General features: G+C 36.4%; 1 protein-coding gene across 1 annotated transcript; it reads right to left on the bottom strand.

Annotated features, from left to right (window-relative positions):
- Positions 1–19,678: 19,678 nt before the first annotated feature.
- Positions 19,679–23,946, bottom strand: LOC131699710 (probable U3 small nucleolar RNA-associated protein 11). Its single transcript, XM_058997517.1, has 8 exons — positions 23,750–23,946; positions 23,516–23,577; positions 22,743–22,845; positions 22,049–22,162; positions 21,339–21,432; positions 21,101–21,231; positions 20,686–20,796; positions 19,679–19,960 (listed from the first exon to the last, which is right to left on the bottom strand). Exons 1-8 carry the CDS (start codon positions 23,810–23,812, stop codon positions 19,877–19,879), a joined length of 762 nt encoding a protein of 253 aa, XP_058853500.1. The 5' UTR covers positions 23,813–23,946; the 3' UTR covers positions 19,679–19,876.
- Between the last annotated feature and the right edge of the window lie 1,411 nt (positions 23,947–25,357).

Raw genomic sequence — 25,357 nt, 5'->3', positions numbered from 1 at the left:
AACCATTAAGGAGCCATACCTCATCGGTCATTGTCACTCCATTGGTGCTACCAACCTCCCCCACTCCCCTGAATTCCCTTCATTATTGATTTCAACTACCTTAACTTCTTATGTGATTTTTAAATAGCATAGAATGCCACTCCGTAGCCAATGACGCTTTTGGAATCTAAAGTTTTAAGACGGACCAATAGAAACCAGAATGGCAGACAAATTGTTGTTTTCCTTTTGAAGAAAAACAAAACTCAATTTGACTGCGCAGGAAGTCATTAGGTAACATAAAAGAACAGCAGCTTTTGTATTTCAAATATCTGCATAATCTTATATTAAAGTGCTTGTGCCAATAAGATAAGAATATGGGTTTTAAAATGTTAGTTATCACTGAGTAATCAGTAAATACAGAACCGCTTGTTGAAGGATAAGTCGTTTTCTACTTCTCCTTCCTTCAAAATGTGGTCCTTGAAAGTCTGAGACACATCAGAGAGATCACATTTATCATTGCGTTGTTCAAAATGTACAATTTGTCATCATCAATCAACTCATTGACACAATTATCAATGTGGTAATCATTGTCACTTTTGTTGCAGGGATCCTTGTGAAATGCATTGTGTAACCTGAGTTGTTCTGCTTTTCAGAAATGCGTTCATCACTGAGATGAAGGATTCAACAGATTTGTTTTTACAGTAAATACAGATGGCATTTTTTAAGAAGTAAGACAGCAAAACACTAAGCAACCCCATCACTTGTGATAAACTACTGAAACTTGTATAGGACTGTATGTGTACAGCTTTTTATTGTATAAGGTAAAGACTGGGATAAATATTGAATATGAAATAAATTGGCTTTCTGTACATTGTACACTTACTAACTGTAAATCCCTATATTTGGCTTACATATTTTTGATCAACATTTAGGCCATTTTCACTGCAACTAACGTTAAAACTACAATAAATTACGAGACACCTTTTCATTTTTTCACCTGTACCTGTAACAGGCTTTATATAGGATACAATTCATTCAAAATGACGACAGCATGCTTTATTAATGAGTGCAATTAGGGAAAAATATATTTGTTACACGAACTACACCTTCAGCTGTAGTCAGGATATAACAAAAAGAGATTAAATAAACCCACATATTCTTTAGATATATTATTAATGGGTTCACAGTAGGAAAAACTATTGTTTTCTTAAACTGAGAAAACTGAGACAATGGGCTGATTCTTGGTGTGCGCCTGCTTTATTACATATGTATGTGGTGTAACACATTATATTACACCAACAATAACACTGATTATTTCTCCTACTCAATGTTAGCTTATAGCATGAGGCCAAATCGCCCAAAAGTCTATTTTACTAACAATGTTCTGTTGGTTGCTATGGCAGTAGGAGGTAACGAAGGTGGCCAAGGGAAAGTGTTTTTTGGACTGTGTGCCTCCAACTATGTGTTACATGATTGATTTTTTAATGAGGTTAGCGTGAATCCACTATTTTTGTTCTTATTTAAGATCCTCTCCAAGGATGTGTCAGAGAGATCTAACATCATAAACACAACAGACCTTACACTACATAGTAATAAACATTAGGCCTACATTTAAACATCTGATGAACAAAATATATAAATACACAACGTTGCAAATATACTGAAGACTGTTTTCTTATAATAATAAACATTTAAGGAACATTTTCTCAAATAATATTACAAATCATTATTTTTTATTAGCTGGCTCTGAATATTGAATATGAAAAAAAAACGGGCTTTCTGTACACTGTACACAAAACAAAAAAGAACTAGAAATGTACCGAGCACACACACCACCCAATCAAAGAGCGCCAGCTATATACCGTTACAGTAAAATCTCTGAATTTGCCAATTAAGCAAAGGAAACAAGCCCAATCAGCCATCAGCCTCTTGATTAAACATCAATACATGATTTCTACAACAGGTCTTAAAATAAGAAACGCTTTCTCTAATGCAGCATTGTGGCAGTGTCGTATTTCTTCTGCAAGCCCTCCCCTAATGGATTATAACATTATAAGGAAATGTAACATTCTTTTTGTATAACTATTTATATTGGCTTCTCCTTTAGGTCAAACAATTCAAATGCAACAGCAGAACAGGGTAAATAACTTTATAGTATTCAACAATGCATAAATATGCACATAAATAGATTTCATATGATTGACCCTCAATCTATTTATAAAAACTGGTAACATTTCTGTTTCATAAATATGCAAGTCTGTGTTGCATTACGTTGAGTTGCTGCTGAATATATCAGTGCTCGTGATTCGTATCATTACGTATTCAGCCAGTCCATGTTGACACTACAGTGACGTAATGGCTTTTTTGCCGACCCGTACTGGTATGAAGTAGTGTATTTAGCATCAGGATGGCAGAAGAGATTATTGTCTGGATCGATGTCTTTTCTGCATGGTGTTGCATATATTAGCACAGCAACCAGGAAACAGTATACTGTACTCAAAAGTTATTGAAACAGGAGAGAGCACTGGCATCAAACAGAGTAGACAATTGGTGTGTAACAGTTTACCAGTGACTTCAAAACAGGGGGTAGCATGGGAAATATAATCCCTAAAAAGAAAAAGGATTTGCTCCTTAAATAATGAGTAAATGGCCTCAAATGAATTTCTTCTGCCTTACCTTTTATGATGTTTGCAATGGTTCTCTTACTCCAATGCTTGCTTTCCCTTCACTCTGTATAAGTAGCTTTCAGCTTAATGCATGTCTGTAGTTCAATGTTAAGTGCTCATTCAATAGGACTGGGCAACTGACTGCATTTAAGTCTGCATTTCCGAACCGATCTGTTGGTGTGCGCTGATATTTTTACAGGTAAGGCATGGAACTGACACAAAACATGTTGCAGATTTAGCAAATGCTAGTTGTGTAATTTACACATTCCGTTTAACCTGACAACGTAAAACATGTTAAAAAGAATCACTTGGTAAATCTGAATATCCGCACAGCCCTAATCTGCATTTCAGATTTTCTTTTTAGCTCAATACCGTAACTTACATCTTTTGCATTTTCATTATTCAATTTGTAAAATATTTACAAACATTTTCAAATGTTGATTCTACCTAAATTTTTTCCATTAACAAAATACTTTTTTTTTTTTTTTTTAGATGATGGTAAGTAAACCGCGGGAATAGATATGATACAAGAATGTATATTTCGTGAAATATTGTTCACATATTTCATCCTTGAAAAGAGAAACTGTAGCACAGTACTGCAGTGCTTTACAAAAAGCATTGCTGATAAGCTAGACGACTTCTTCAGTACATAAATATCACGGATGTCACGTCTCTAATGATGAGGCTGCTGCTGTGTATTGAATGTTCAGTATCAGGGAGAAACACAAAGCCGACATATGGACCGCTTCCCACCTCCGAGTCAAAATTTGATAGGAGGCTTCATAATGAGGACACGAGAATCTGCGCACAGGCAAGCTGTGTTTGGATTTGCATAGATGAAATGATTTCTGGTGCCATTCTCTCCATCTTTTCTTTCTTCGCGGCTCTTGCTGGCATCTTGAGTCTGAGACAAAGGAGGGTTTGAGTCTAGTGCGAGCCCCGATCTCCATGATTGCTTTATACAGATGTCCTGAAGCAATCCCATGAATTGTTGCTCTATAGTCTCCAAAGCTGTTTGGGAAAACATTTCAGATGACTGTCCTACGCATTGGAGTGACTGAATTAATGGCATTTAAATGGTCAAAATGACAGTGTGAATAGGAAACAATGCCATCCCTGTGAAAGGGCCAGTCGGATTTTTTTCCATGACATTTTTATTGTTATCTACTGAGCCTAATCCTAAATGCTTCTGTCAGATGTTGCAATGTGCTCTTCATAATTAGAAGCTCCTTTAAAAAAAAAGAGTCTATTAAGGCTGACAGTCAAAATGTTCAAAGTGCTTTTACTGTAAATGTTCATGGCACTACAAAACAGCAGTATAGGCTTATAAAGAATTTTGTTTGCGCCATTTTTGAACCCTACAATCCTTTCATTTTTACATACCAGTATTATATGTCTTAATGCCATAGGGTCAACCACAGTTTGATTTAGTAACATACTCAGTATATCAACAATTTTTATCTGTTTTAATGATCTAAATGTTCTTATCTTAATACCACCGCTCATTAATATTAATCCTAATCCTACTTTTTTTTTGTTTGCTTGTTTAAAAATACAAGGACAGTATATGTAGAAAAAATGATATATAGAAGAAATATTAGCTGTCAATGTGGCAAGATAATGACGTATCTTATTAGAATAATATTTTTGTAGCGTGAGGCTGACACTGCCGTGGGGGCAGCAGTGTGGAGTAGTGGTTAGGGCTCTGGACTCTTGACCGGAGGGTTGTGGGTTCAATCCCGGGTCGGGGGACACTGCTGCTGTACCCTTGAGCAAGGTACTTTACCTAGATTGCTCCAGTAAAAACCCAACTGTATAAATGGGTAATTGTATGTAAAAATAATGTGAAATCTTGTAACAATTGTAAGTCGCCCTGGATAAGGGCGTCTGCTAAGAAATTAATAATAATAATAATAATAATAATAATAATAATAACACTTTGTATTTAGATGCTGATACAGTCCTCCTTCTTTATTTTGCTGTCTGACCCACACATAAAAAAGTAAAGTATCAAAAACAGTTAATCAGCGAAGGGATCTTATACAGAATAATAAACTGCTTGTACAATTTACTGTCAACATGGCTTTACTCTGAAATACCAAATTAGTGAATTATTGAAAAGTGAAATATTGAAGGAGCACTGCGTTTATCATTACTTTAAAAACATATAGCTAAAATACATGAAAACACCCCAAAGACGTTTTTATTAATATTATTATTATTAATACTCTTTCATGATAAATTTGAAAGGGACACACATAATGATGCCTAGCGTTACATACAATAAATCACCCTGATGTAGAGCGAAGCATTCATTTCCCTGTTTGATTAGCAAAAGGTCATTATTTGGCCTTCAGAGTTATCAACTTGAGCAAAAACCACTGAAAGTTTTTCAAGGGCATTATTCTAAATAAAATAAAAGCTTTATGAAGCAGACCTTGTGTGTGTCAAAATGGCAACAAAAATGATGCTTGGCTTTAGAGTTCTGTGTGCTTAATGAGGCCATTTTCTTCTATACATTAAAACAAATGTCGTCCGAATATATATACCAGGTTATAAAGGTTGAAGCAAGTATGTGGTGCGTTGTGCTTCTGATAGACACCACAATTACAAAGAAAACCAGGGTCAATTATGTTTCCTGTCTAATAAATGTGTGATGTCTTAATAAAAAGTTAATAATGCATTATTAAGGGAGAGATGTGTAATCTTTATATTAGTTGAAATATTGCATATTAAAATAAAATATACAAAATTGGGTACCGGTCAAATCGGCCAAAAACTAGGTTTGCCTAAGTCCCATTGGACATAAGTGAAATCGGAGGTAAGTCCACTTGACCCACTGTTGCATAGAAGATGGCTACTGCAAAATAATAATTGAACCACAGGCTTAATATTAAGACTAAGAATCATATTTTAACTAACCTTTACTGGGCTACTACATTGAGAAACAACCTATCACATGTTTCATGGTCAAGTTCATCGACCACCAAGAAACGGTTTGTACTTGGATGGGTAACGCAAGCACTGCAGGAACATTGAAAAGACAAAAAAGAGAGAACTGGTCTTCAGAACATCTTTGTCTCCAGATTTGATGCCTATTGGATGGTGCTCAATTATAGAAATGTTCATTTTTTAATTTATTTTATTTACATTTTTTACTGAGCCTAGATCAGAGAACTACAATAAAGATTGCCGGCTGCCTTTCCCATCGAAATGCAATGAAGCTGCTCCTTATCCACGTTGAAACAATTTTTTTATATTTGAACTTTGAACTTTATTTCACAATCCCTAAGCATTTCCAGGATGACGCATACATATCAGAGACTACACTTGCTAATTAAGCTCAGCAGAGTGTCATAAGAGAGAAGGCGAGGGTTATCAAGATTCTGTTCAGCTCTATAGCACAGCGTGCTCCCATCAGCGGAGCAATCGCTCGGTCCCAGGCTTCTACCTGAGGACTGGTGATAGTAAAATAAACGAAGTTAAACACTGCTGAGGACATTCCAGTCCTTTCAAATTACTTCAGGATCAGTTTACCCAAAATATCAACACTTTATAGCTGCAATATGTCATTGCTAAAAATAAGATTTGCTTTTAAATCTAGAATCCTGCAATATATATATATATATATATATATATATATATATATATATATATATATATATATATATTATCACTTTAGAGACTGTTCGCTGTGAAATACGTAATTTATACATTCTTGGATACAGAAGCACCTGCTAATTGAGTGCCTGCTATAAGTCGTCTATGTAAGATCAGCTGTATTGCTCATTGTGACTGATACTTATACAACAGGGAGATGCAGCTGTTATATAATGCATAGCACATGTCAGGGATTTAATTCCCATAACCTATCCATCAGCAATGCGAGAGACCGCCCATTTGCAAAAAGAGTGTGCTGCATGTGTCAGGTGTTCCTGTTGTCTTGAACCATCTTTCTGTGTTTAAATAACTAAAATCATCTGGGAAGCAAAACAGTGGAATAATCACTCTTAAATACATATGGTGGTAGGATATAAAGTCTCTCTATTAAAAACAAACTCCATGAAATATCTTGATGACTCTGAAGAACATTCAGTCTATATGTCAGTTATCTGTAAGCCTAATTATCTATATAGATAGATAAGTGTCCAGAATGCATTTCTTTTTCAAATTATTGATATAGAAAGTGAACGCTGCTCCTAGGAAGAGCACTGCCACCCCCCACCCCACTCGTTTATTTTCTCCATTACTTGTTTATATTCAAAATGTTGTTTTTTTTTCCTTTCACCTCTTAATGAAAGTGGCCAAGATGAATGAAGTTGCCTCTCGGAGTCTTCTCAGAGGCAAAGAAAAAAAATATAAACTGCCAAGAAATGATTGACGTGTTTAATGGAGGCCGTGGGTGAAAAGGAATTTGGCAGGGATCCAAGCTCATGAAGCAAAATGCTCTGGCGAACACAAAGAGGCACTTTGCAATTCCTGCTGCAGGTTGTTTAAGTGCTATTTTCACCAAGCATGATGCCCCAGCGTAGGTATATTTCAAACCACAAGCAGCTCACCTCTAAATACCAGTTTGTTTGTTTCTTGGCTTAGTGTGTAAGGAAAAACAGACTGCTGACAGACATCAAGTGCTCTTGTGTAAGCAGACTCTCGTTAAAATATTAAAGTCTAGTGCAAATGTAAAACTATGCAAATTTGTAAGCAGGATACTCCTTACACCATCAAATGTGACGCTGTGATTGGCAGAGATTGTACCAGTGAGTTAACTCCCCACCTTAATATCAACCTTCAAGCAATATCAGTTACCACTTAATTTGAGTGTCTCAAAAGGCAAGACCTAGCACAAAACTCTAAATGCTACCGATACAGGCTGCCAACAGTTTTTATTTTTTTATAAAAATCTTGGTTTTAAATCTCAAGAATTGTCCTGACTAAAACCAGCATTAGTTTGACATGATGATATGGTATTTTTTTGCACTGATGGCATCAGTTATTAACTACAGAAAAAGCTGAAGGTGCTGAAATTATCATACAGCAACAATGCTCTCCGTGCTAGATAGTGTATCTTTCAGAGAAAAGATTACCAAATAGTTTCAGTAAATCAAGATTGCAAAGTATATCAAATCAAGTTCAAACAGCAGACAACAAAGAATGGGGGGCTCTAATAGTTGTGGACAAGCCAGGGTCCCTTAAAAAACTTTCCCATAGTAAAAGCACATTAAAGTGTAATAAAGCATAGTGAAAGCATGGTAAAACATAAGTAAGCATTGCAAATCCCCAAAAGCCATGATCAATTCATAGTATAACCATAGATAAAGCATAGGAAACCTTACAGTGCAGATGTACTATGGCATATATATAAATATGGGAGAAACACTCATTTGCCCTTATTTGCAAACAAATCTCCAAAGTATTATAATAACGAAGAGGTGTTGGAGCATTCACGTGGAGATCTTTAAAAGTAACCTTCTGGAAAGATTTTATCCGATGAAGGAACTCATACGTGACAGAGGTAGTATCAAATACCTCCTGAGGATTTCCTGACAGCAAACAAGAAATGTAACCATCCTTTTGACAATACTGAAAGCAAGGCTCGCTTGACTATCCTATCAGAGCCTACCGAATCCTAAACCTCTGGAGGAAGCTCCACTGCTTCTCTGTTGACAAGTTCAGAACTTCAGGTCAAAACCTTTAGATTACATCATTATGTTCAAGAAGTGGTATATCCTCTAATACCCATATGGATCTGCTAAGAAAGTGTTGGAGTACAATGGAAACCTCTGCAATGGAATAGATATTAAACAGTTACTGGCAAAACTCATCAGAATTTTAACTGGGTACAGTACATGGGGTCAATAAATCAGATGACCCCATGACCTTTTAACTCTGTTAGGCTCCAGGTTATACTACATGAGTGGGTAGATTCGACAGAGTTCAAAGGTTAAAGCCAGTTTGAGACTGCTAACTGGAATAAAAGTTTTAAAACTCAATATTTATCTGATTGAAACAAACTTAAGTGCCATTTAAAGATGTATACCTATGTAAAAGCCTTATAAAGTGTAGTAGAGTCTTGTAAATGCTTGGTCAATGTATCGTAAAAACTAATACCATGGTAAAATACGGTAAACACTTAGAATGAGCACGGTCAATTGCTAAAGACATCAACATTCTGAATAAAATGAACACTAATTCCTACTGAACCACTGGTGAAGTGTAGCATTTCTACTGTAGGAGTAAGAGACAGTACTGCTACCATATCCAGGTCTATTTTAAATCACAGCGCGGTGAGGCTAATTCATCTCAGCTCGGGTACAGCACTAGCAGAAAAAGGGCCTTACTTGGAATTCTCCATGTGCAACACTACTTAAGGGGAAAATATGCAGCCTTGTAACCCTGCTCGTGTGTCCCTCAGCTCCAAACACAGAGAGTGTGGGCTGGAATACAGCTTGTTCCTTTATCATGCATAACACGCAACAATTATACCGAGAAAAAAGAGAGGCATTTTCACCAGCGAGGAACCCATAAGAAAGGAGACTTGTTCCGAGAAATTATTCATCAGGCCCTTACGTAGGTGGACGACAGCAGATTAGAAGGAAACATTATCTCTCCGGGCAAGTTCATTGGGGCAGCGTAAGCCAAACTGGCACAGGCAGCACCTCTCAATAATTTATTCTTTCAGCTCGCTGTGTCCTTGGGAACAAAGTGGACAGTGTAAAAGCTGGTCTTTAACTAAGTGCTGCTCTTTTCTTTTCATGGCAGGGCTACAAAAGTTCAGCGCGAGACACGTGTTGGCTATTAGTCCACTACAAAGCCTATTTGAGTTTAGAATTTAGAGTTCCATAAAAACATTATTGTCCAGTCCCTCGGACATTTATTTACTTGACAAAGAATAAAACAAAAATGTTAACCCTCAAACTTTCAGATGCATTTTTGAAATTCTGTTTTGACTTTCGGGGCTAGCCCAAACAGGGGCCTATTGTACATTTTTTTTTCAATTGAGGAAGGTATTTGAAAGGTTGCATTAAAGAGAGCTTTTTTTGTTTAGTTTTTTAATACAATTGCCAGTTTTGTTTGCCTGTGTATTCATTACTGATGTAGCCTGACAGTTTACTGTAAGATTAACTTCAGGATAGCTTCCTTTTTAGCTGAATAAAAAATACAGTTCGATAAAGTACTACAATGTGCTTATTTTCCATCCTGTTTTCTTTTAGACAAAGCCACTTTATATGGGTACCTAACCAGAGTGATTCGGGTCCTGACATTTTTACTTCAGAATATTGCAAAAACTGTCCAATTGTTTAATTAGAAGTCCAAAATTAAGGGGAGCCGTCATCCAGATATATATTTTTTACAAATCAATGAAGGAAAAGTATATAATGTATATACTGTTTTTAAAACCAGTACTGTATTTTGTTATATGAATGGCAATATTTGCCATTAAATGTGCATGTTAAAAAAAATAAAGGTGGCATTCATATCTGGGGCATAAGGTTACTGATTCAACATATACACCAATGCCACCTGCTGGATATAAGGAGAATTGGACAGAAATAATCCTGATTACTGTACAACCACCGTTCAATGGAAAGACATTTGGGGCAGGACACAACGCACCAGCTTCTATTTTTTTATCCAGATACAAGTTATTATTATTATTTCTTTTTGCCCTTCTCTTAAAAGTGCCAAGGAATCTTTTGCACTATGTTTGAAATCACATATGAGAGATCACTGTTAAGGATCTGTCAAAATGTCAATATATCTTACCCTGTGTATAGCTGTCATCCCATGCATAGAACACGCAACATCGTGCTAAAGTTTCATAGTAAGTAGCTGATGAGTACAATATTTGATTTGTTATTTATAATAACACGTTGTGTGTAGAGTGTCCCTTATTATAACGGAAATTATTTTTTAGTTTTGTTTTAGTTTTTTTTTTTTTTCAGTGCACATGGACATTTCTACATGAAATCCTTTCTGACTTACTCAAATGATCCTCCACAATACTTTAGGGAGAGCATTCGCCTTTCATTTTCTCTTAGAGGACAAACATCACTCCCGTTTCAGTCAGTGCTATCTCCATAAATATTAATGAGCGTTTATAAATATCTGATTTGGGCGACTTTCTAGCATAATACAAACACAGTCCAGCCGTGGCAAAATTATATCTGTTAAGATCACTTGCTGGATAAGATCAGCTTTCATCGCTATTGGTTTCACCTTAATTAAACAATAAGTGTGACCGCCAAATGAGAGATGAATTCTTAATCAAAACGTACCTTTCGCTGACAGCACGATCTTATCAGGGTCTCAGCCCACAACAGGAAAGATTTAAAGGTAAAGCAAATTATTTCAGCAGAGATTTTTCTCTTGTTTGCTTGTGGCAGCAATTTCATGCACAAATCTTACTATTAAGCTTTTACCTGTTCTATATGCTTTGCAACAAAGTACAGCTATAGCCAAAAGTTTTGCACCAAGTACAATTCAAGGATTCAGACATGAAAAAAATATATCAACATAATCTAGATTTTTTATTTAACAGCATGTAATAAAATAAACTACAAAATGATATTGCAAAAGTCTATCGGAAGCCATAACAGTGGTAGAGTATTTCACGTTGCATTCTGAAATTTTTCAATTTTTGCCAGTTTTTTATTAAGTATATGGAAAACTACAAAGTATGTAATTCAATATGATAGCATATTATTCAGCAGGTTTAATCATCTGATTTTGAAGCAAAATGAGTTAATTCTATAGGGTGATGCAAAACTTTTGCCCACAGCCGTACACTACACAACAATTTGAAAGGAGTGCTAGTAACTCTTTAATTCTTTTAAAAGATTAAACAAAAGCATGTCAGTTCGGCTAGTATAGATGGCCCAGCTGGCTATAGCATTTCATCTCAGGTCCAAAGTGTTAAAGATATTGGCTTGAGAGGACTGAATGGCAGGTGGTTTCCAGGTCAGGACAGAGGTGGAAAGAATAGAAAGAATAATGATCGTCCTAATCTAAGACTAAATGAGTTAATGCCAACTTCAAAAGCATGTATACTGTACAGTATACGGTATTTTATTTACACAACATGTGGTCGTGTCTTTACCAGGTGAGCCACACAGGGACTCCTAAATTTACTTCTGTTTTTTTTTTAAGCGAGCAAAATATGCTTTTACAAAATTGAAATAAATGTACTGTAATTTGCGTCCACCATCTGATTTTCTGGCTGGGAGACTGTTGCTAATAGGGAGAGTTAAGTCAAGGCAGGGCTGTTTCTATAAGTGCCTTTAGCTGTTTTTCTCAAGGTACCCATTTCCCTTTCATCTTCCTCATAATTAGTCTTTTCTCACTGATGCAGGTAGGAAAAACCTTTTTTTTTTTTTTTTCCTGTGGACTCTGTGCTCAACGACTAGCCTAAAACAGAAGAGACTGTCATTATTAGCCTCTGTGGCTCTTCTGGGACCATGACAACAATATAATTAATGACTGGTGCTGACAACTAAAGCCTTATTCTTTACTGACGTTTGTGGTCATTATTATTTAGAACAGAGATAAAAGAAAGATAATGGAATTGGGAAAAAAGGGTGAAAAGGGGTGTTTAACTTGTTTAAGAGATTAAGGCTGACAATTCAAAGAACAGGTCATTGCATTGGCACTGTAATTTAAAGCAGCACTGCCCTCATACAGTTTAAATATATATTTGTGACATATTTAAGAAGTTTATTCCAATATAATGTCAGTTCTACAGCAGTACAGTGTGAAAGAGGAAGTAGCTTCAAATTTAATTAGATACAATCGATCTGAAGGAGGAAGTGACATAACAATCATCCATATACTAATAACACAGTGACATTCGGCGAGACCCAATGAAATCAATCTAAACAGAACAACATATTGTATCATGTCCCAGTGACTGTCAGTGATCTGGGGCAATCTAAGTTCATCTCATTGAGAAAGCTATTATGACCTTTCCTGTAGACCATCATCAAACTTACTTCTGTATACTAAGAGATTACAATTACTAAAAATGGGATTTCAAGTGACCGGAAAAGGCTGTCAGTTTTGTAACGTGTATCAGACGTATTGCCTTGTTATTACACATTACACAGACTTACCTCATCATCATTTTTTCATGATGGTATTGAGGAATAAAGCCTCACTAATTGGAGGTACAGTGGTATAGGAACACCTCCTAAGAGAACACTTCGGCTAAGAGGACACCCTTGTGGTTGATTTTTCCCATTGTAAATGCTCTGCCTAAAGGTACAGGAACTTCACTTAAAAGAACACCTTTTTGACACCACTAATGATTCGTTCACAGCTGATACAGTACTGTTTTGTAACCTGATTACTCATCATCATCAAACAGGATAATATGCAGTAATAAATCTTTCTCAGTGTCTTCAATGAGAAGTTTACCAAGTTCACTTCCGTTATTGCTCTTCTGCTATCCAGTCTATTTAGAGTGTGCTCTTTTTAAATAGTCTGCTCTTATAAAGCATTAACCAATTCCTAAAAATCTTCCTGCTAACTGTTCTGTATCTTATTGTCACATTTACAGGGGCCTACAGTTATTTAACTGTATGATTTGAAGAAAACTTGGAAGTCTGAAAAAGAAACTGCATACAAAAAAAAAGAAACAATTCCCAATGTGATTTGATCCCATCTCCAACAGAGCTAGCTCATTAGACATGCATATCACTTGGCTGGGCTCCCACACCTTCTAGCTCGTTATAAATATGCAGTCGCTGCCAGCACTACCCCAATCATCTCTGCAATCAGAGCTTTTAATTAGGTTAATTAATTTGTATCAACCCTCGTAGGGACATGGTTCAGTGATGCTGATGAGGCAGCCAAAACTGATCTTAACTTGGACTCCTAATAGATGCCCTGCCGTCTGCCTCGCTAATGACACTGCATAATAAATGAGAGCTTCCCTAGTAAGATGCATCGGGGTTACTGCTTGGGTGAATTATGATCTATTCATGCAACATTACTATTGCAGGGCTTTGGATCAGAACATTCCAAAAAATGCTACTATTAAGGAATGCTCATCTGTTTACTAGATCTTTTGGTATTATGTTTAAATATATATTTGAACATCTCACAGCCAGACTTGTACTGTATGTGTAGATCGGTATGTGTGGAGCAGAAGTCTCATTCTGTGGGGTGCAATATATGATATATTTTTGGTACAGAGCCCTCAGTTATGCTACACTAATGATAGTTTGATTACACATCTAGCACAGAACACAAAATACATGGCTATGAAACACTACATATGCAATGGTTGTAGCGGTTGTGGATATCACAAATTATTGGTAAAGTCACAAGTTGCTATGTCAGGCAACCCTTATGCATATGAGGAAGGTAATTATCACAAATTATATATATATATATATATATATATATATATATATATATATATATATATATATATATATATATATATATATAAATAAATAAATGAAAATACAAAGATACAAAGATTACACTGAATTCAAAAGACATGGTAGCAGTTATATTCCTTTGCAATATGTTAAATTATTTATTTTTATCTCCACTGCTGTATTACATCAAATGTAATGAACACATTTGTGTACGTAAATAGATGTATTGCTATGAATGTTGTATTTCATACAGGTTTAATAGGACATTAAAAAAATAGGATCATTTTGTTGTTGTTTAGTTTCACAATCAGTTTCACAGGGACTGGCCAATAACTACAGGTAGTGTTAAAGGCTCATTAGACAGCATTTTTCTGAGGCATACACACATTTAAATCCAGCGAAGGACAAAAACCTAGACTGATTAAATCTATCAACACCCAGAAACAGAGACGGGCACTATTGTGTAGTCGGTGTGACATTCTTTAAAGACATAAAGGTCCCATCTGGTATTATGCAACAAAAGAAAAAAAAAAGATAGCAACCTGCTATCTTCACATAAAGCAGAAATCACCTTCTACTGTTTCCTGTGCTGTTACACCATAGAAGGTGTCTGTAATTCAACAGCAATTGAAGCTGCAGTTTTTCTGCCGTTAGTTATTTAGTAATATGCTCAATTCTTGTAAATATCTCAAATCTGTGTTCATCAGGGCAACACACACTGTTGTTTAATTCTTTATTAATTGATTTTGCAGGGGCTGAAAATGCACAGAGCAACTAAATCAGAAATCCTATGTTATCCGAATTGATGTTAAATTCATAAGTAGTAGTCATTCATGTATGCAGAACCCTAAACATAAGCAACAATACGAGCAAGTGGGAATTGTCTGATCAATTAGATACATGCAAGTTCATTTTTTGAATTACATTAGATGCACTCAGACTAAGCCTGTTATAATTTCTTCACAATCATGCAAATATTTCCTAACATTTCTGTGCTTACTTTATTTCAATTCATCCCCAGCTTACATCACCCAAAGCATATGACCTTCCCTCCCAGACGTAGCAATAAATATCATGCTACAGGGGTCACAACACTGTACATGCCATGATAAATGTGACAGTCTTGATGAATGACGGGGAAGTTATAAGGGAAAACTTAAATATCATATGGCAGAATGGGTATTCATGTCAACGATAATCTTTTGCTTATATCAGCAAGCTTGCAAACTGTTCCTTATGGATAACATATCTTTGCCAAGAGAGATGAATGGTAAATGTTTTTGCAAACAATATGAATGTGACCTCTCCACTACTAACAGCACAGGCCTTACTACAGTCCTTGCACAAGCTATTCTCCCCTTGTGGAGTCCTGTTTTATCCCCATGTCGTAGGATCTATACCATCGATCGTATCACATCGTTCTACAGCTGCTTGACAGTGTACCCTCCCGTATCACGATTCATGTTGTGTAATGAAGCTTGCAAAGCTCCCAGTGTGAGCCAGGATGCTTAAAAGTGCATTCTGAAAGCAGCATTAAATGGTAAATATACCATTACCCCAATATTGCTGACGGCTGTGATTTTCCAATGGGTACTGCAGCTCTCAAGGTATCCCTTATGTGTAACAGGTTACATCGTTCTCTGATGTTGCTTTCCAATTAACTGTTTAAACGTGATTTTTTTTTTCAGTCTTCAACGCAAGTTTGCTGACCGTTTTGTGAAGTCCTGAAGTTTTATGCTTAGTACAGATTGACAGTGTTGTTAGTGTGTATTTTGTCCTTGTATAATTATATTGTGAATTAGTCATTTAGCCAAAGCGACTTACAGAGACTAGGGGGTGAACTATGCATCAACTGCTGCTGCAGAGTCACTTACAATAGGACCTTGGTTTTACCTCTCATCTGAAGGACAGAGCACAAGGAGGTTAAGTTGCTCAGGGTCACACATTTGAACTGGGGACCTCCTGGTATCAAGCTCTTTTCTTTAACCATTGGACCACCAAACCTCCTATTTTATATCTGAAAGACAATATCAGTTTTAACAACATGTGAAAAATAAGACTGAACGTTTATGGCGCCGTCATAGATATACTTAATAGTTTGCATTTTTAATTAGCATTATTTCCCCAAACGTATTGCACATAATCGTGTCAAATGTACTACCCTCAGCTCTCGCTAGATGGCACCATCACACATCATGGCTTCTCTAGTGGACAGTGAGTTTTCTAGGGAGTGTTCCTTTTAGGGAGAGCTCCTTTTACAGACAAGCTTCATGTTTCATGTTAAAGATCCCACAATCTCTGGATTATCACACAAAACATAGGCAAAGCCTAGGGTGGCAATAGCTTCACAGTACTATATGTGTCATGAGGAATGCTGCGTCTCAAAGCGTCCATCAAAACTCTCCGATAAACTTTTCAGCGCTTCAAGAGGGTGTTTTTAAATAGTAATAATAATTATTATTTTAAAAGCGTTCAACTGCTGCTCATGCGTGAGACCCAATCAAAGTCTGACAGAACTCTTCAATTCCAATGGGTGTCTTTATAGGTTTACCGAACCTCGGAATGGTGTTTTCTAAACATAAATAAATAGGAAACATAACAATTATATTAAAACAAAATTATAATAATAATAATAATAATAATAATAATAATAATAATAATAATAATAATCAGTGAATTACAACACACAATGGGTTTGTCTGAAAAGACAGTAAGCGGTTAACTTGCGAGGAACGTTTTGGGGCAGATGTGTGTGGTGTCACAAGAATGATGGATTGACAGCACAGGAGGCTGCCCATGTTCCTCAGCCCCGATCTGAAGGGACTGCGTTCTACCAGGGTAAGAAGGCGATTTAGTCTCCATGCAAATTTAATCAATTCAAGTGCCTCTTGCTATCCCAACTGTGCCTCATTAGTGGCAATTTAGGAGAGCTCTGTGATCTCTTCTCATACATACAAGTAAGCACAGCCTCTGTCAAGCCCGCACAACTGTCAGAAAATAAAGATTTCCCTTCACTTGCGCTGACAGTGGATTCCAAAACACTACTTCAAAGGGAAGCGACACGCCATTGAAGTAGAGCTATGCTGCCACCCCTCCTCCTCATTGCTGTAATTGGGAAGAGGTTATATTCCTCCTTAGCCTTTTAATTAAACTGCAATGCCTGAGAGCTGAATTGCATGCCCTTTTTGTTGTAGGATAATAAGTCAGTTAGAAAAAAAGATTCAGGTTCAGCTGTAGTGGTTTCTGTGCCATCCTGAAGAAGTTACTGTGCAGGGCATGCTGGTAATTCATCAAATACAGAACAAGCAGTGGTACTTCATTTAGCAAATCCTGTTTCATTGGATTTACTTAAACATAATTTAGTGCTTGGGTGAAGAAGGATTCTCTCAAAATTCAGATCAATATTTGAATACTGTTTCAATGTTAAAAAACATAATCCTTAATTACGCACATTTGTTTTTGAGGGAGGTTATTGATACAGTATTGTACATAAAGCTTCTCTTTCAATCCAGATGAAACTGCACACATACCGCACGGCTGTATTGTACCGTTCTGCTACAGGAAGTTTCACTTGGATCGCAATTCTACCCAGTTCTTCACCCTTCCAAACAGTCATGTGGTCACACAGGTGAAAAAATATAATGATAGCAAAATTCATACACAAGCTTTACAGTTCAGGTCATATGAATTATTATCATACCATTTTTTTTAAATAAATATTTCCGGGACAAAATCCAGACCTTATTGTCACCCATCCTTTCCAGAAGGACAACGAAAAATCACAAAGCTGTACAGGAAGTGATTTAAAAAAAAAAATACTGCATGCCAGAGTGATATCTTAAAATCGAATACCCCTTTCACCCAGTGATCCCTGGAAGAAAAGCCTTTCTTACTGAGAACAGAGGCTTTCCTGTCTGGAGGGATTCATAAAATGGATATTTCCCCAGAATTGCGTGACCCGCAAAGGCATGAGCCGGTATGGCATGACGTCTTTCTGTGATGCTGGCCTTTCTGTTTCGCAGGCAGCTCTGAAAAGCTTTGTATGTGTTTGAATGGACTAACAACAATTCAGTATGAAGCCTTTCACCTCCAGGTAGCATGTGCCATTTCAAAAAAGTTCAGCAATCTAAGCAAGTTATTTCAACATGGCGGCTTTGACAGTCTTGTTCCAAGCCAGCGTATACCAGGTTAAACACATCTCTGGACAAAACCACCATCAGTTGCACGGACATGTTAGTTGCACTGATACAGTTGCACTAACATGTTTGTCTGCTGAACTCAATGTATTTGGAGTAAAGTATAATCCACCCCAATGGCTGATTTCACAGACCTAATTTTACCCAACGAGAAGTAGTCTAATCTGGTCTTAAAACAACAGCCGTATACAGTTAATAGGTAATTCATACAAACTGATTAATGGCTTAAAAGAAGACAGCGAGATTGAAATCCTTGATTGTAATTATTTTAACTCAATAAATATTAAATGACCTTGATTTTCCACCTTTGATTATGTGTAAACGTGTTGCATTTATTCCACAAACCGAACTGTTTTACATTTTTGTTCTGAAAGAACTACATTTGCAACTCGTTGCCTGTTTTTGTTGAAGTCTCACTCTTTTGTCAGTGAAGTGCAGTTGAGCAGCACTGTAATCTAAGCCCTCAGATCCTCCTCTCCACTCCCACTTCAGAAAGAGATTGATTGTGTGATATTATGATGTTCTCACCAGCGTGATCAATCACAGCTACAATATGCACAAAGTAGACGCCGGCACCTTCACATCAAGACCTCTGCCGAGATGAGCATCCTGTTTTGAAAAGCCAGTCAGCACGTCTCTAATAAACACATTCTCGCTTCTGAAAAACTGCTATAATCACCACCACCAGAAAATACCCTGCAAGGTAACAAACCACATTAACCAACTGATATTTAAAACTACCGTTAATATTGCCACCACATTATGGGTTTTAAAAATAAGCTATTTTTTCCTTCACTGAAAATGTGACTACTGTTAGTGGTTTAGCAGGTAACACATTTAAAGAGGGAAATCAAACCAATTTCAATATGGTTTTATTCAATAAGCCAATATTAAGTTTCAGTCCCTATAGCCAACACCCACTGGCTTTCAGCTAAATTCATGCTGCTTTGGAACTTGCCTTGTGTCTGTGACTTTCTCATTCTAAATCATAAGGGTATAACATTTTAATGTGGTACTATACTATGCTTTACAGTACAGGCGATGGAGGTAACAATGTGGAATCTAATGAAATAAGACTGGACAAAATATATTTGAGTGTGAGTGAAAGTATTTTAGGAGATAGAAATGTTGCCAGGATAATCATATCAGTGATATTCTCTCTCAAACACAAGTACCAGCTTGTATTTTTGGTTAAACCAGAAACAGTAAGGCAAGGAAGGCTTTTGGCTTCCTCTAAATATTTGCATAGTGCACAATTTTATTTTCCATTTGTGGGGATTTTTAAAAAAATGGACCCAAGAAAATATAACTGTTTTGTTTGCTTTATTTATTTATTTATTTATTTATTTTTAAATTCCGACAAAACAACTCTACTGCCATCTGCTGGATGACAAGAGCATTTATTATTTTTAGCGATTAGGCCCTTTTAAAGAAGCAAAAAGCCTGTGAAAAGGTATGACTTATTTGCTGAAAGCATTTATTGATCCATGGACTGTTCCAAATACATAATATAAATACAGTGGTTTTCAGCACTGCTACATTAGGATTCAAACCTAATGTTGAATAATGTCCACAGTTAATCCAACCATAAACACATACACAATACTCAGTTCATTACATATATCTGTGCTCTCTGACCTGTTACTACAAGTACTCAGCGTTTCCTCTGTGGCTTAAATTTATAAATAGCTGGACTGTTGACAGTTTCATTCTTCACCTTCACTTTGTTGACCTTATCCTGTTAACGAGAGACATAACAAAACCAGAATGCAGTTAGTTACTGACTTATGTTTTTTTAAAATGAAGTTATATTACCCAACAGTAGTCATTCAAAATGGTTATTTAGACCCTATTATTCTTGCACTGTACTGTATGACTGGATCAAATGATGTTGTCAAATGTCTGACACTGTCAATAAATTGTGCTTAAGAATATTTTGACCAAGTTGTATTGACTAAGCGGTTCTCTGGGTGTATCTGCAACTCAAAATAGTGCCTTCCAAGCTGGCCTACACTAACCATTTCAATGGAACGACAGCTGAAGAACGGAAATCTCAAACCTCATGATATTTCAATGCACTAGAGGAAGATCTTACCGTCACATTAAAATCAGATTCCAGTTTTGTCTGGATGGCGGGGGGGATGATGAGAAAACTAAAATACATTCCGTTTGCAGCAGTATAAATATATATTAAAAAAAAGGACAAATACACCTGCTTAGTGGATCAAATCCCCAAAGTCTTCAACGGTGAAGCAGACACACAATAACTGGGTTTTATAGTTGGCATAACTATCTCATTTAATTTTTGTATTGTATTGTAGTGTTAGCGTATTGTTACACTCCTACCCACTTTCCATTGAAACAATTCACAGGGAGCTACAGACAGTGTGTTTCTGCAGCAGGTGACTCATTTTTTTGGCCAGCCCATATCGGATGATTCAAAAGCATTTTGCATCTACTCACTGTTAGATCTTTTCGGGTTTGAATCTTCTGTACGATTACAAACATCTTCTTTTCCCTTTCAATCCTCTGCTTCAGAACGGTATACTGATGCTTTCGTTGAATGGCTAGTTCCTTAAAAGAAAGATTTCCAGGGAATATGTCAATTAATATGCCTTTCACCACATTGGAAGGGAAAAACAAACCACTCCTTAGCCGTATCTTAAAGATGTTGTGCCCTATATGGTTTTAAAAAAATAAAAAGCTTTTTTTTTCCCATATTTAAAAAGGTGTTGCCTTTTAGACTACAGATTTTTAACATTTTTCCAAAGCAATGGATGCCCACACAACTATTAATTTTATTTTAGCACTGAAAATAAATACAATTGTGGAAGACACTGCGGCTTTAAATTAAAAAATAAGAAATCAGTGCACAGACCTTTAATACTTCTGGTCCAGTAGCTCCTTTGATGGTCTCCTTCTGCAGAGTTTCAATGGTTGGCCTGTTGTACACTCTGTCTACTAGTGCAGGGTCTGTGTTTAAGTGTTTTGCCAAGTCAAACTCCTCAACTGAAAGACAGACAGCGATAGTCATGTGCATCACTTCCATCCAAACTCGACAGAATAACGAGACAGTTTGACAGGTCACAACACTGTAAGAACAGTTTTTCCTTTACCTTCTTTTTTTGTATTTAAGAAGAACGTGTGCTTGTTGTTTTGTTTCCCTTCAGCTTCAAGCAGATGGAGCTCAGATTTCTGTCTTTCTATTTTCTGAGAATGAAAAAAAAAAAAAAACGTAATGGTTTTAACAGACACTGAAGTGGAACCTCAGTTACCGACACATCGGAATGGAGGATGTTCATAAGCCTGAAATTCTTGATACTTATATTTTCAATCATTTAATGCATGCATACAGCAGAGATTGAAATACAACTCCTATTGCATAGCCGTTTCACCCATTCCAGGTTTTACAACATGCTTGATTAGCCACAGTGTATAGATAACAAGCTCAGGTGTGCTCAACTAAACATAGTAAAACCAGGAATTGATCAAACTGCTATGCAATGGGAGTCTTATATCTCTGTACTGTATTAATAAAAGACTTAGACAGATCATAAAGTTTACCTGGTAATATGTGTATCAGTTTCAAGTGGTGCAGGATTCATATGAGGATGCTGTACATCCACATTTTAAACTTTGACAGAGAAAACTCACTAGATGGGTTAAAAGCAGCTAAGGCAGGATGGGATTGAGGGAAGAGGGTCTGACACTCAATGCAGCCCTCATTCTTACAGATAATGAGCTCAGTGGTTTATGGGCTTTTTCCGGGGCCATGTTAATGTTACGTGCAGTCAGCACTAGAGCAGCAGACAGTCTGTGAGGTTACCTTTCCTTCAGCGACTCTCTTCATTTCCACATACTTGATGTCCTGCGTTCTCATCACCTTCAGCTGCTCCTCTGTCATCTCCTCCTTGGAATGACTAAGAACATGAACCCCATCCTGTCGGCAATGCGGGAAACAGGGAACATCGTTAGCATCGCTAGCCACGATCCCCAAATTAAGGATCTATGGCTCACAATTTCTTGTTTGTTTGTTCAGTGCTGCTGAATATTAAAAGATTAGCTGTTTTTTTTTTTATACTGGCCTGATTGTAAGGCATTAACCCCAATGCTCTGCATGAGAAACCCTCAATTAAAAAAGGAATGAGCAACATCCATTCAAGTGCTTCTGTATATAAATGTTGTCATTACCCTGTACAACACTGTATAGGGCTATGTCAAATTTAGAACTCTGAGTATAATGGTTCAAGCTTTCGCTCTTAAAAAAATTTACTTGCCTTCTATTAACTCTACAAGCAATTTATTTGTGGTTTCTCTAAACACGTGCCATCTGCTGGACAAGCAAGGGACTGTTGTTTCTTGTATTTTAAATTGCTTTGGCAGTTTACCGTTAACAGTCCTGTGAGTTTTGCTCCCAGTTCATGAAACGCTAAGCAGCAGCACACTGTTCAACTGGATTGCTTGGGCAACAGTTAATGTATTTTCAATACTGAAATCAAAGAAGAGGTCCATTCACTCACCTTGAGCTTATTGCTGATCATCTTGTGATAGAACTCATCTGGGTTCTTCTCCAGGGCCTTTCTGCGCAGCGCCCTGAGCTGGTTCTGTTTACTGTGGTAATCACTGGAACGCAAGGAAAGCAAATAGTGACGCATTCAGCCAGACTCAACACTTACAATGATCTTGAAAATATTTCGTAACATCTTGTGTAGGGCGGATACGATTTTAAGATTTTCTGTACTGAACTTGCTAGTGTAGAAATGCCTTATCACTGGTCACCCCCTCTAACTCTGCTTAATATTATTAATGTTACTGGATTCTCATCAGAAGCACTATCATTGTGTCACTGTAATTGTATATATAAATTGTTTCAACTTGTTGCATCTTATTTTAGTGTCTGCTAAATAAACAAATAATAATAATAATAATAATAATAATAATAATAATAATAATAAGCACTGGTTAAAAACGGTTGAACTACTGCTTCCTGATACTTAAACACTAGACTGGTTAGGTTTCAGGAAGCACAGTTTGAATGTTTAGCTGTATGTGTGGTAATGCTATAGAAATGGAATCTCTGAAATGTATTCTGCGTTCCACCACAATTTTCTCTTAATAGTACATAAGAGGGTGTTGTGAAGGAAAGATCACCTGACCTTTAAAAAGCTCACACCTAGCTTTCCTATTGGTGGCGCAGCACCCAGTTGACAATAGTATGGCAGGTTTTCCTACGATGATAAAACACGGCACATACACAAACAATACGATGCGTCAACGGGTGCACACTACTTACTTAGCTCGGACCTTGTAGTCTTTCTTTTTCTCCAAGAAACCAAGATGTTTTCTGAAACCAGGCTGGAAAACAATTTTTAAAAACACAATATTACTGAATTTATATCTATTAATAATAAGTTCTGTGCTTTGAAATTAGTCACTTGTTTACTTGCAAATTCCAGTAATATCCAATCATTTCAACAAACACCTGAAGTATTCAAACATGTGTTAACGACCCGTTTAATCAACTCACCTGAGACCTCTCTCTGTGGTTCCGCTGCTGGGATTTTAAAGCTTTCCTGAAAGCAGAAGACATGTTTGTTACAACACAGAAAATAAAGATTATTCTAACATTCAATTACTGCACAGGACAGCACAGCACTCGACTTCTGACAAAGTTTGATTACGCTGCGTGCATAGACACACGTGGGGCCGCTGCGCATCAAATACAGCCCTGTAATTCTTGTTAAGAAGATTCGTTACAACCCTGTAAAAAAAAATAAAAAATTAAATAAATAAATAAATAAAACAATACATTTAAATTAATTGATACTGTTAATTTAAATTACAATATATTTAAAAAAAAGAATGTGCTTCTTTATTATTTTTTTCCATACCGTCTTTTGAATAAAAAAATGGCGAAATGTAATTGGAGAAACTAAAGTTAAACTTTTCGGTAACGCCCCCTTAGAAAGGGATGGATGATATGCACAACAAATCACGTAATTCAATTCTATAGTTTTCTACACGTGCTGTAATGTGTTCGTTCAGGTAACACATTTATAAATAAGATAGTTTATAAGAATATGTAAATAGACGGTTTAGCTTTTGAGATAATTATAACGACAATTAGTATATTAAAATGTAAAGATATATACTACTACGACGCTTACGACTCAATAATAATAATAATAATAATAATAATAATAATAATAATAATAATAATGATACCTTGACCAGTGTAACGTAATATATAATATAATGTATTTTACGAAAGTGAGACTAAAGTGAAAAATGTTATTCTGGTAATAACAACATCACACCAGATGGCAGTGTTTACCAAATATATCTAATTTGACATCAAACGCTTATCGCGTATAGCGGGTAGCTGAAAAAATGGAACATTTAAATGGAGGGATAAAGTAGAATTCAAGATACAGTTTTTTAAAAAAAAAAAAAACATCACAGTCTCGCTACGTACTCTGATTTTCCAATTTACTCTATGGAAAGTGTAATGGATTACATTTGTGGCAAATGGGATTTGAAATTAAAACATGAAGAAACGTGTTCATGCACAAAGGGATTTGACGACGTCACGACATAATGTCATTCCTAATGTCAGCAGCAAATAGCTCTATCCCAGCATTCCATCTATTCAGATTGGAAATCATCACATCAGTTGGTGAAGCAACTGAATACTCTATACAAACGAGATGTTATGATCACTGCTAGAACGTTTCAAATAGTAATAGTGATAATAAAATGTATTCCCTGACCTTTACAATAAAGCATAAAAAAGAATAAACTATGGTACGCATCAAAACACGTTACTATAATACAAACAAAAAGCAAGGCCATAGAGTGATAAAGTGTGTTTCTAGTTTGGATTTACACACAGAAATTGAACAGCTATATCTAATATCTTTAAGGAGGGAATTCAAAAGTGTCACTGCCACACTGCCAATTAGAACAACCACCAAAAGTGGCTTGTTTAAATCTTGGCACAACCGAGAGGCACAAGAGAGAAGTGCTGCTTCTCTTCGTTTGTTTCTGTCAACAAACTATGCCGAGTTAATAGTTCTGGAAAATGAACTTAATGATGACGCTGTCTGTACACTACAGTACAGCTGGTGAATCTATT

The sequence above is a fragment of the Acipenser ruthenus genome, chromosome 23 (genome assembly GCF_902713425.1).
Source record: "Acipenser ruthenus chromosome 23, fAciRut3.2 maternal haplotype, whole genome shotgun sequence".
In the NCBI taxonomy this organism is placed as follows: domain Eukaryota; kingdom Metazoa; phylum Chordata; class Actinopteri; order Acipenseriformes; family Acipenseridae; genus Acipenser; species Acipenser ruthenus.
This window is presented reverse-complemented; position numbering and strand designations above follow the sequence as displayed.

Excerpts from the sequence above, each read along its gene's own strand:
- LOC131699710 (XM_058997517.1), bottom strand. The coding sequence starts at position 23,812 with ATGTCTTCTGCTTTCAGGAAAGCTTTAAAATCCCAGCAGCGGAACCAC. Across the intron at positions 22,846-23,515 it reads GACTACAAGGTCCGAGCTAA|TGATTACCACAGTAAACAGA; the intron begins GTAAGTAGTGTG and ends CTTGCGTTCCAG. Across the intron at positions 21,433-22,048 it reads AGAGAGTCGCTGAAGGAAAG|AAAATAGAAAGACAGAAATC; the intron begins GTAACCTCACAG and ends TTTCATTCTCAG.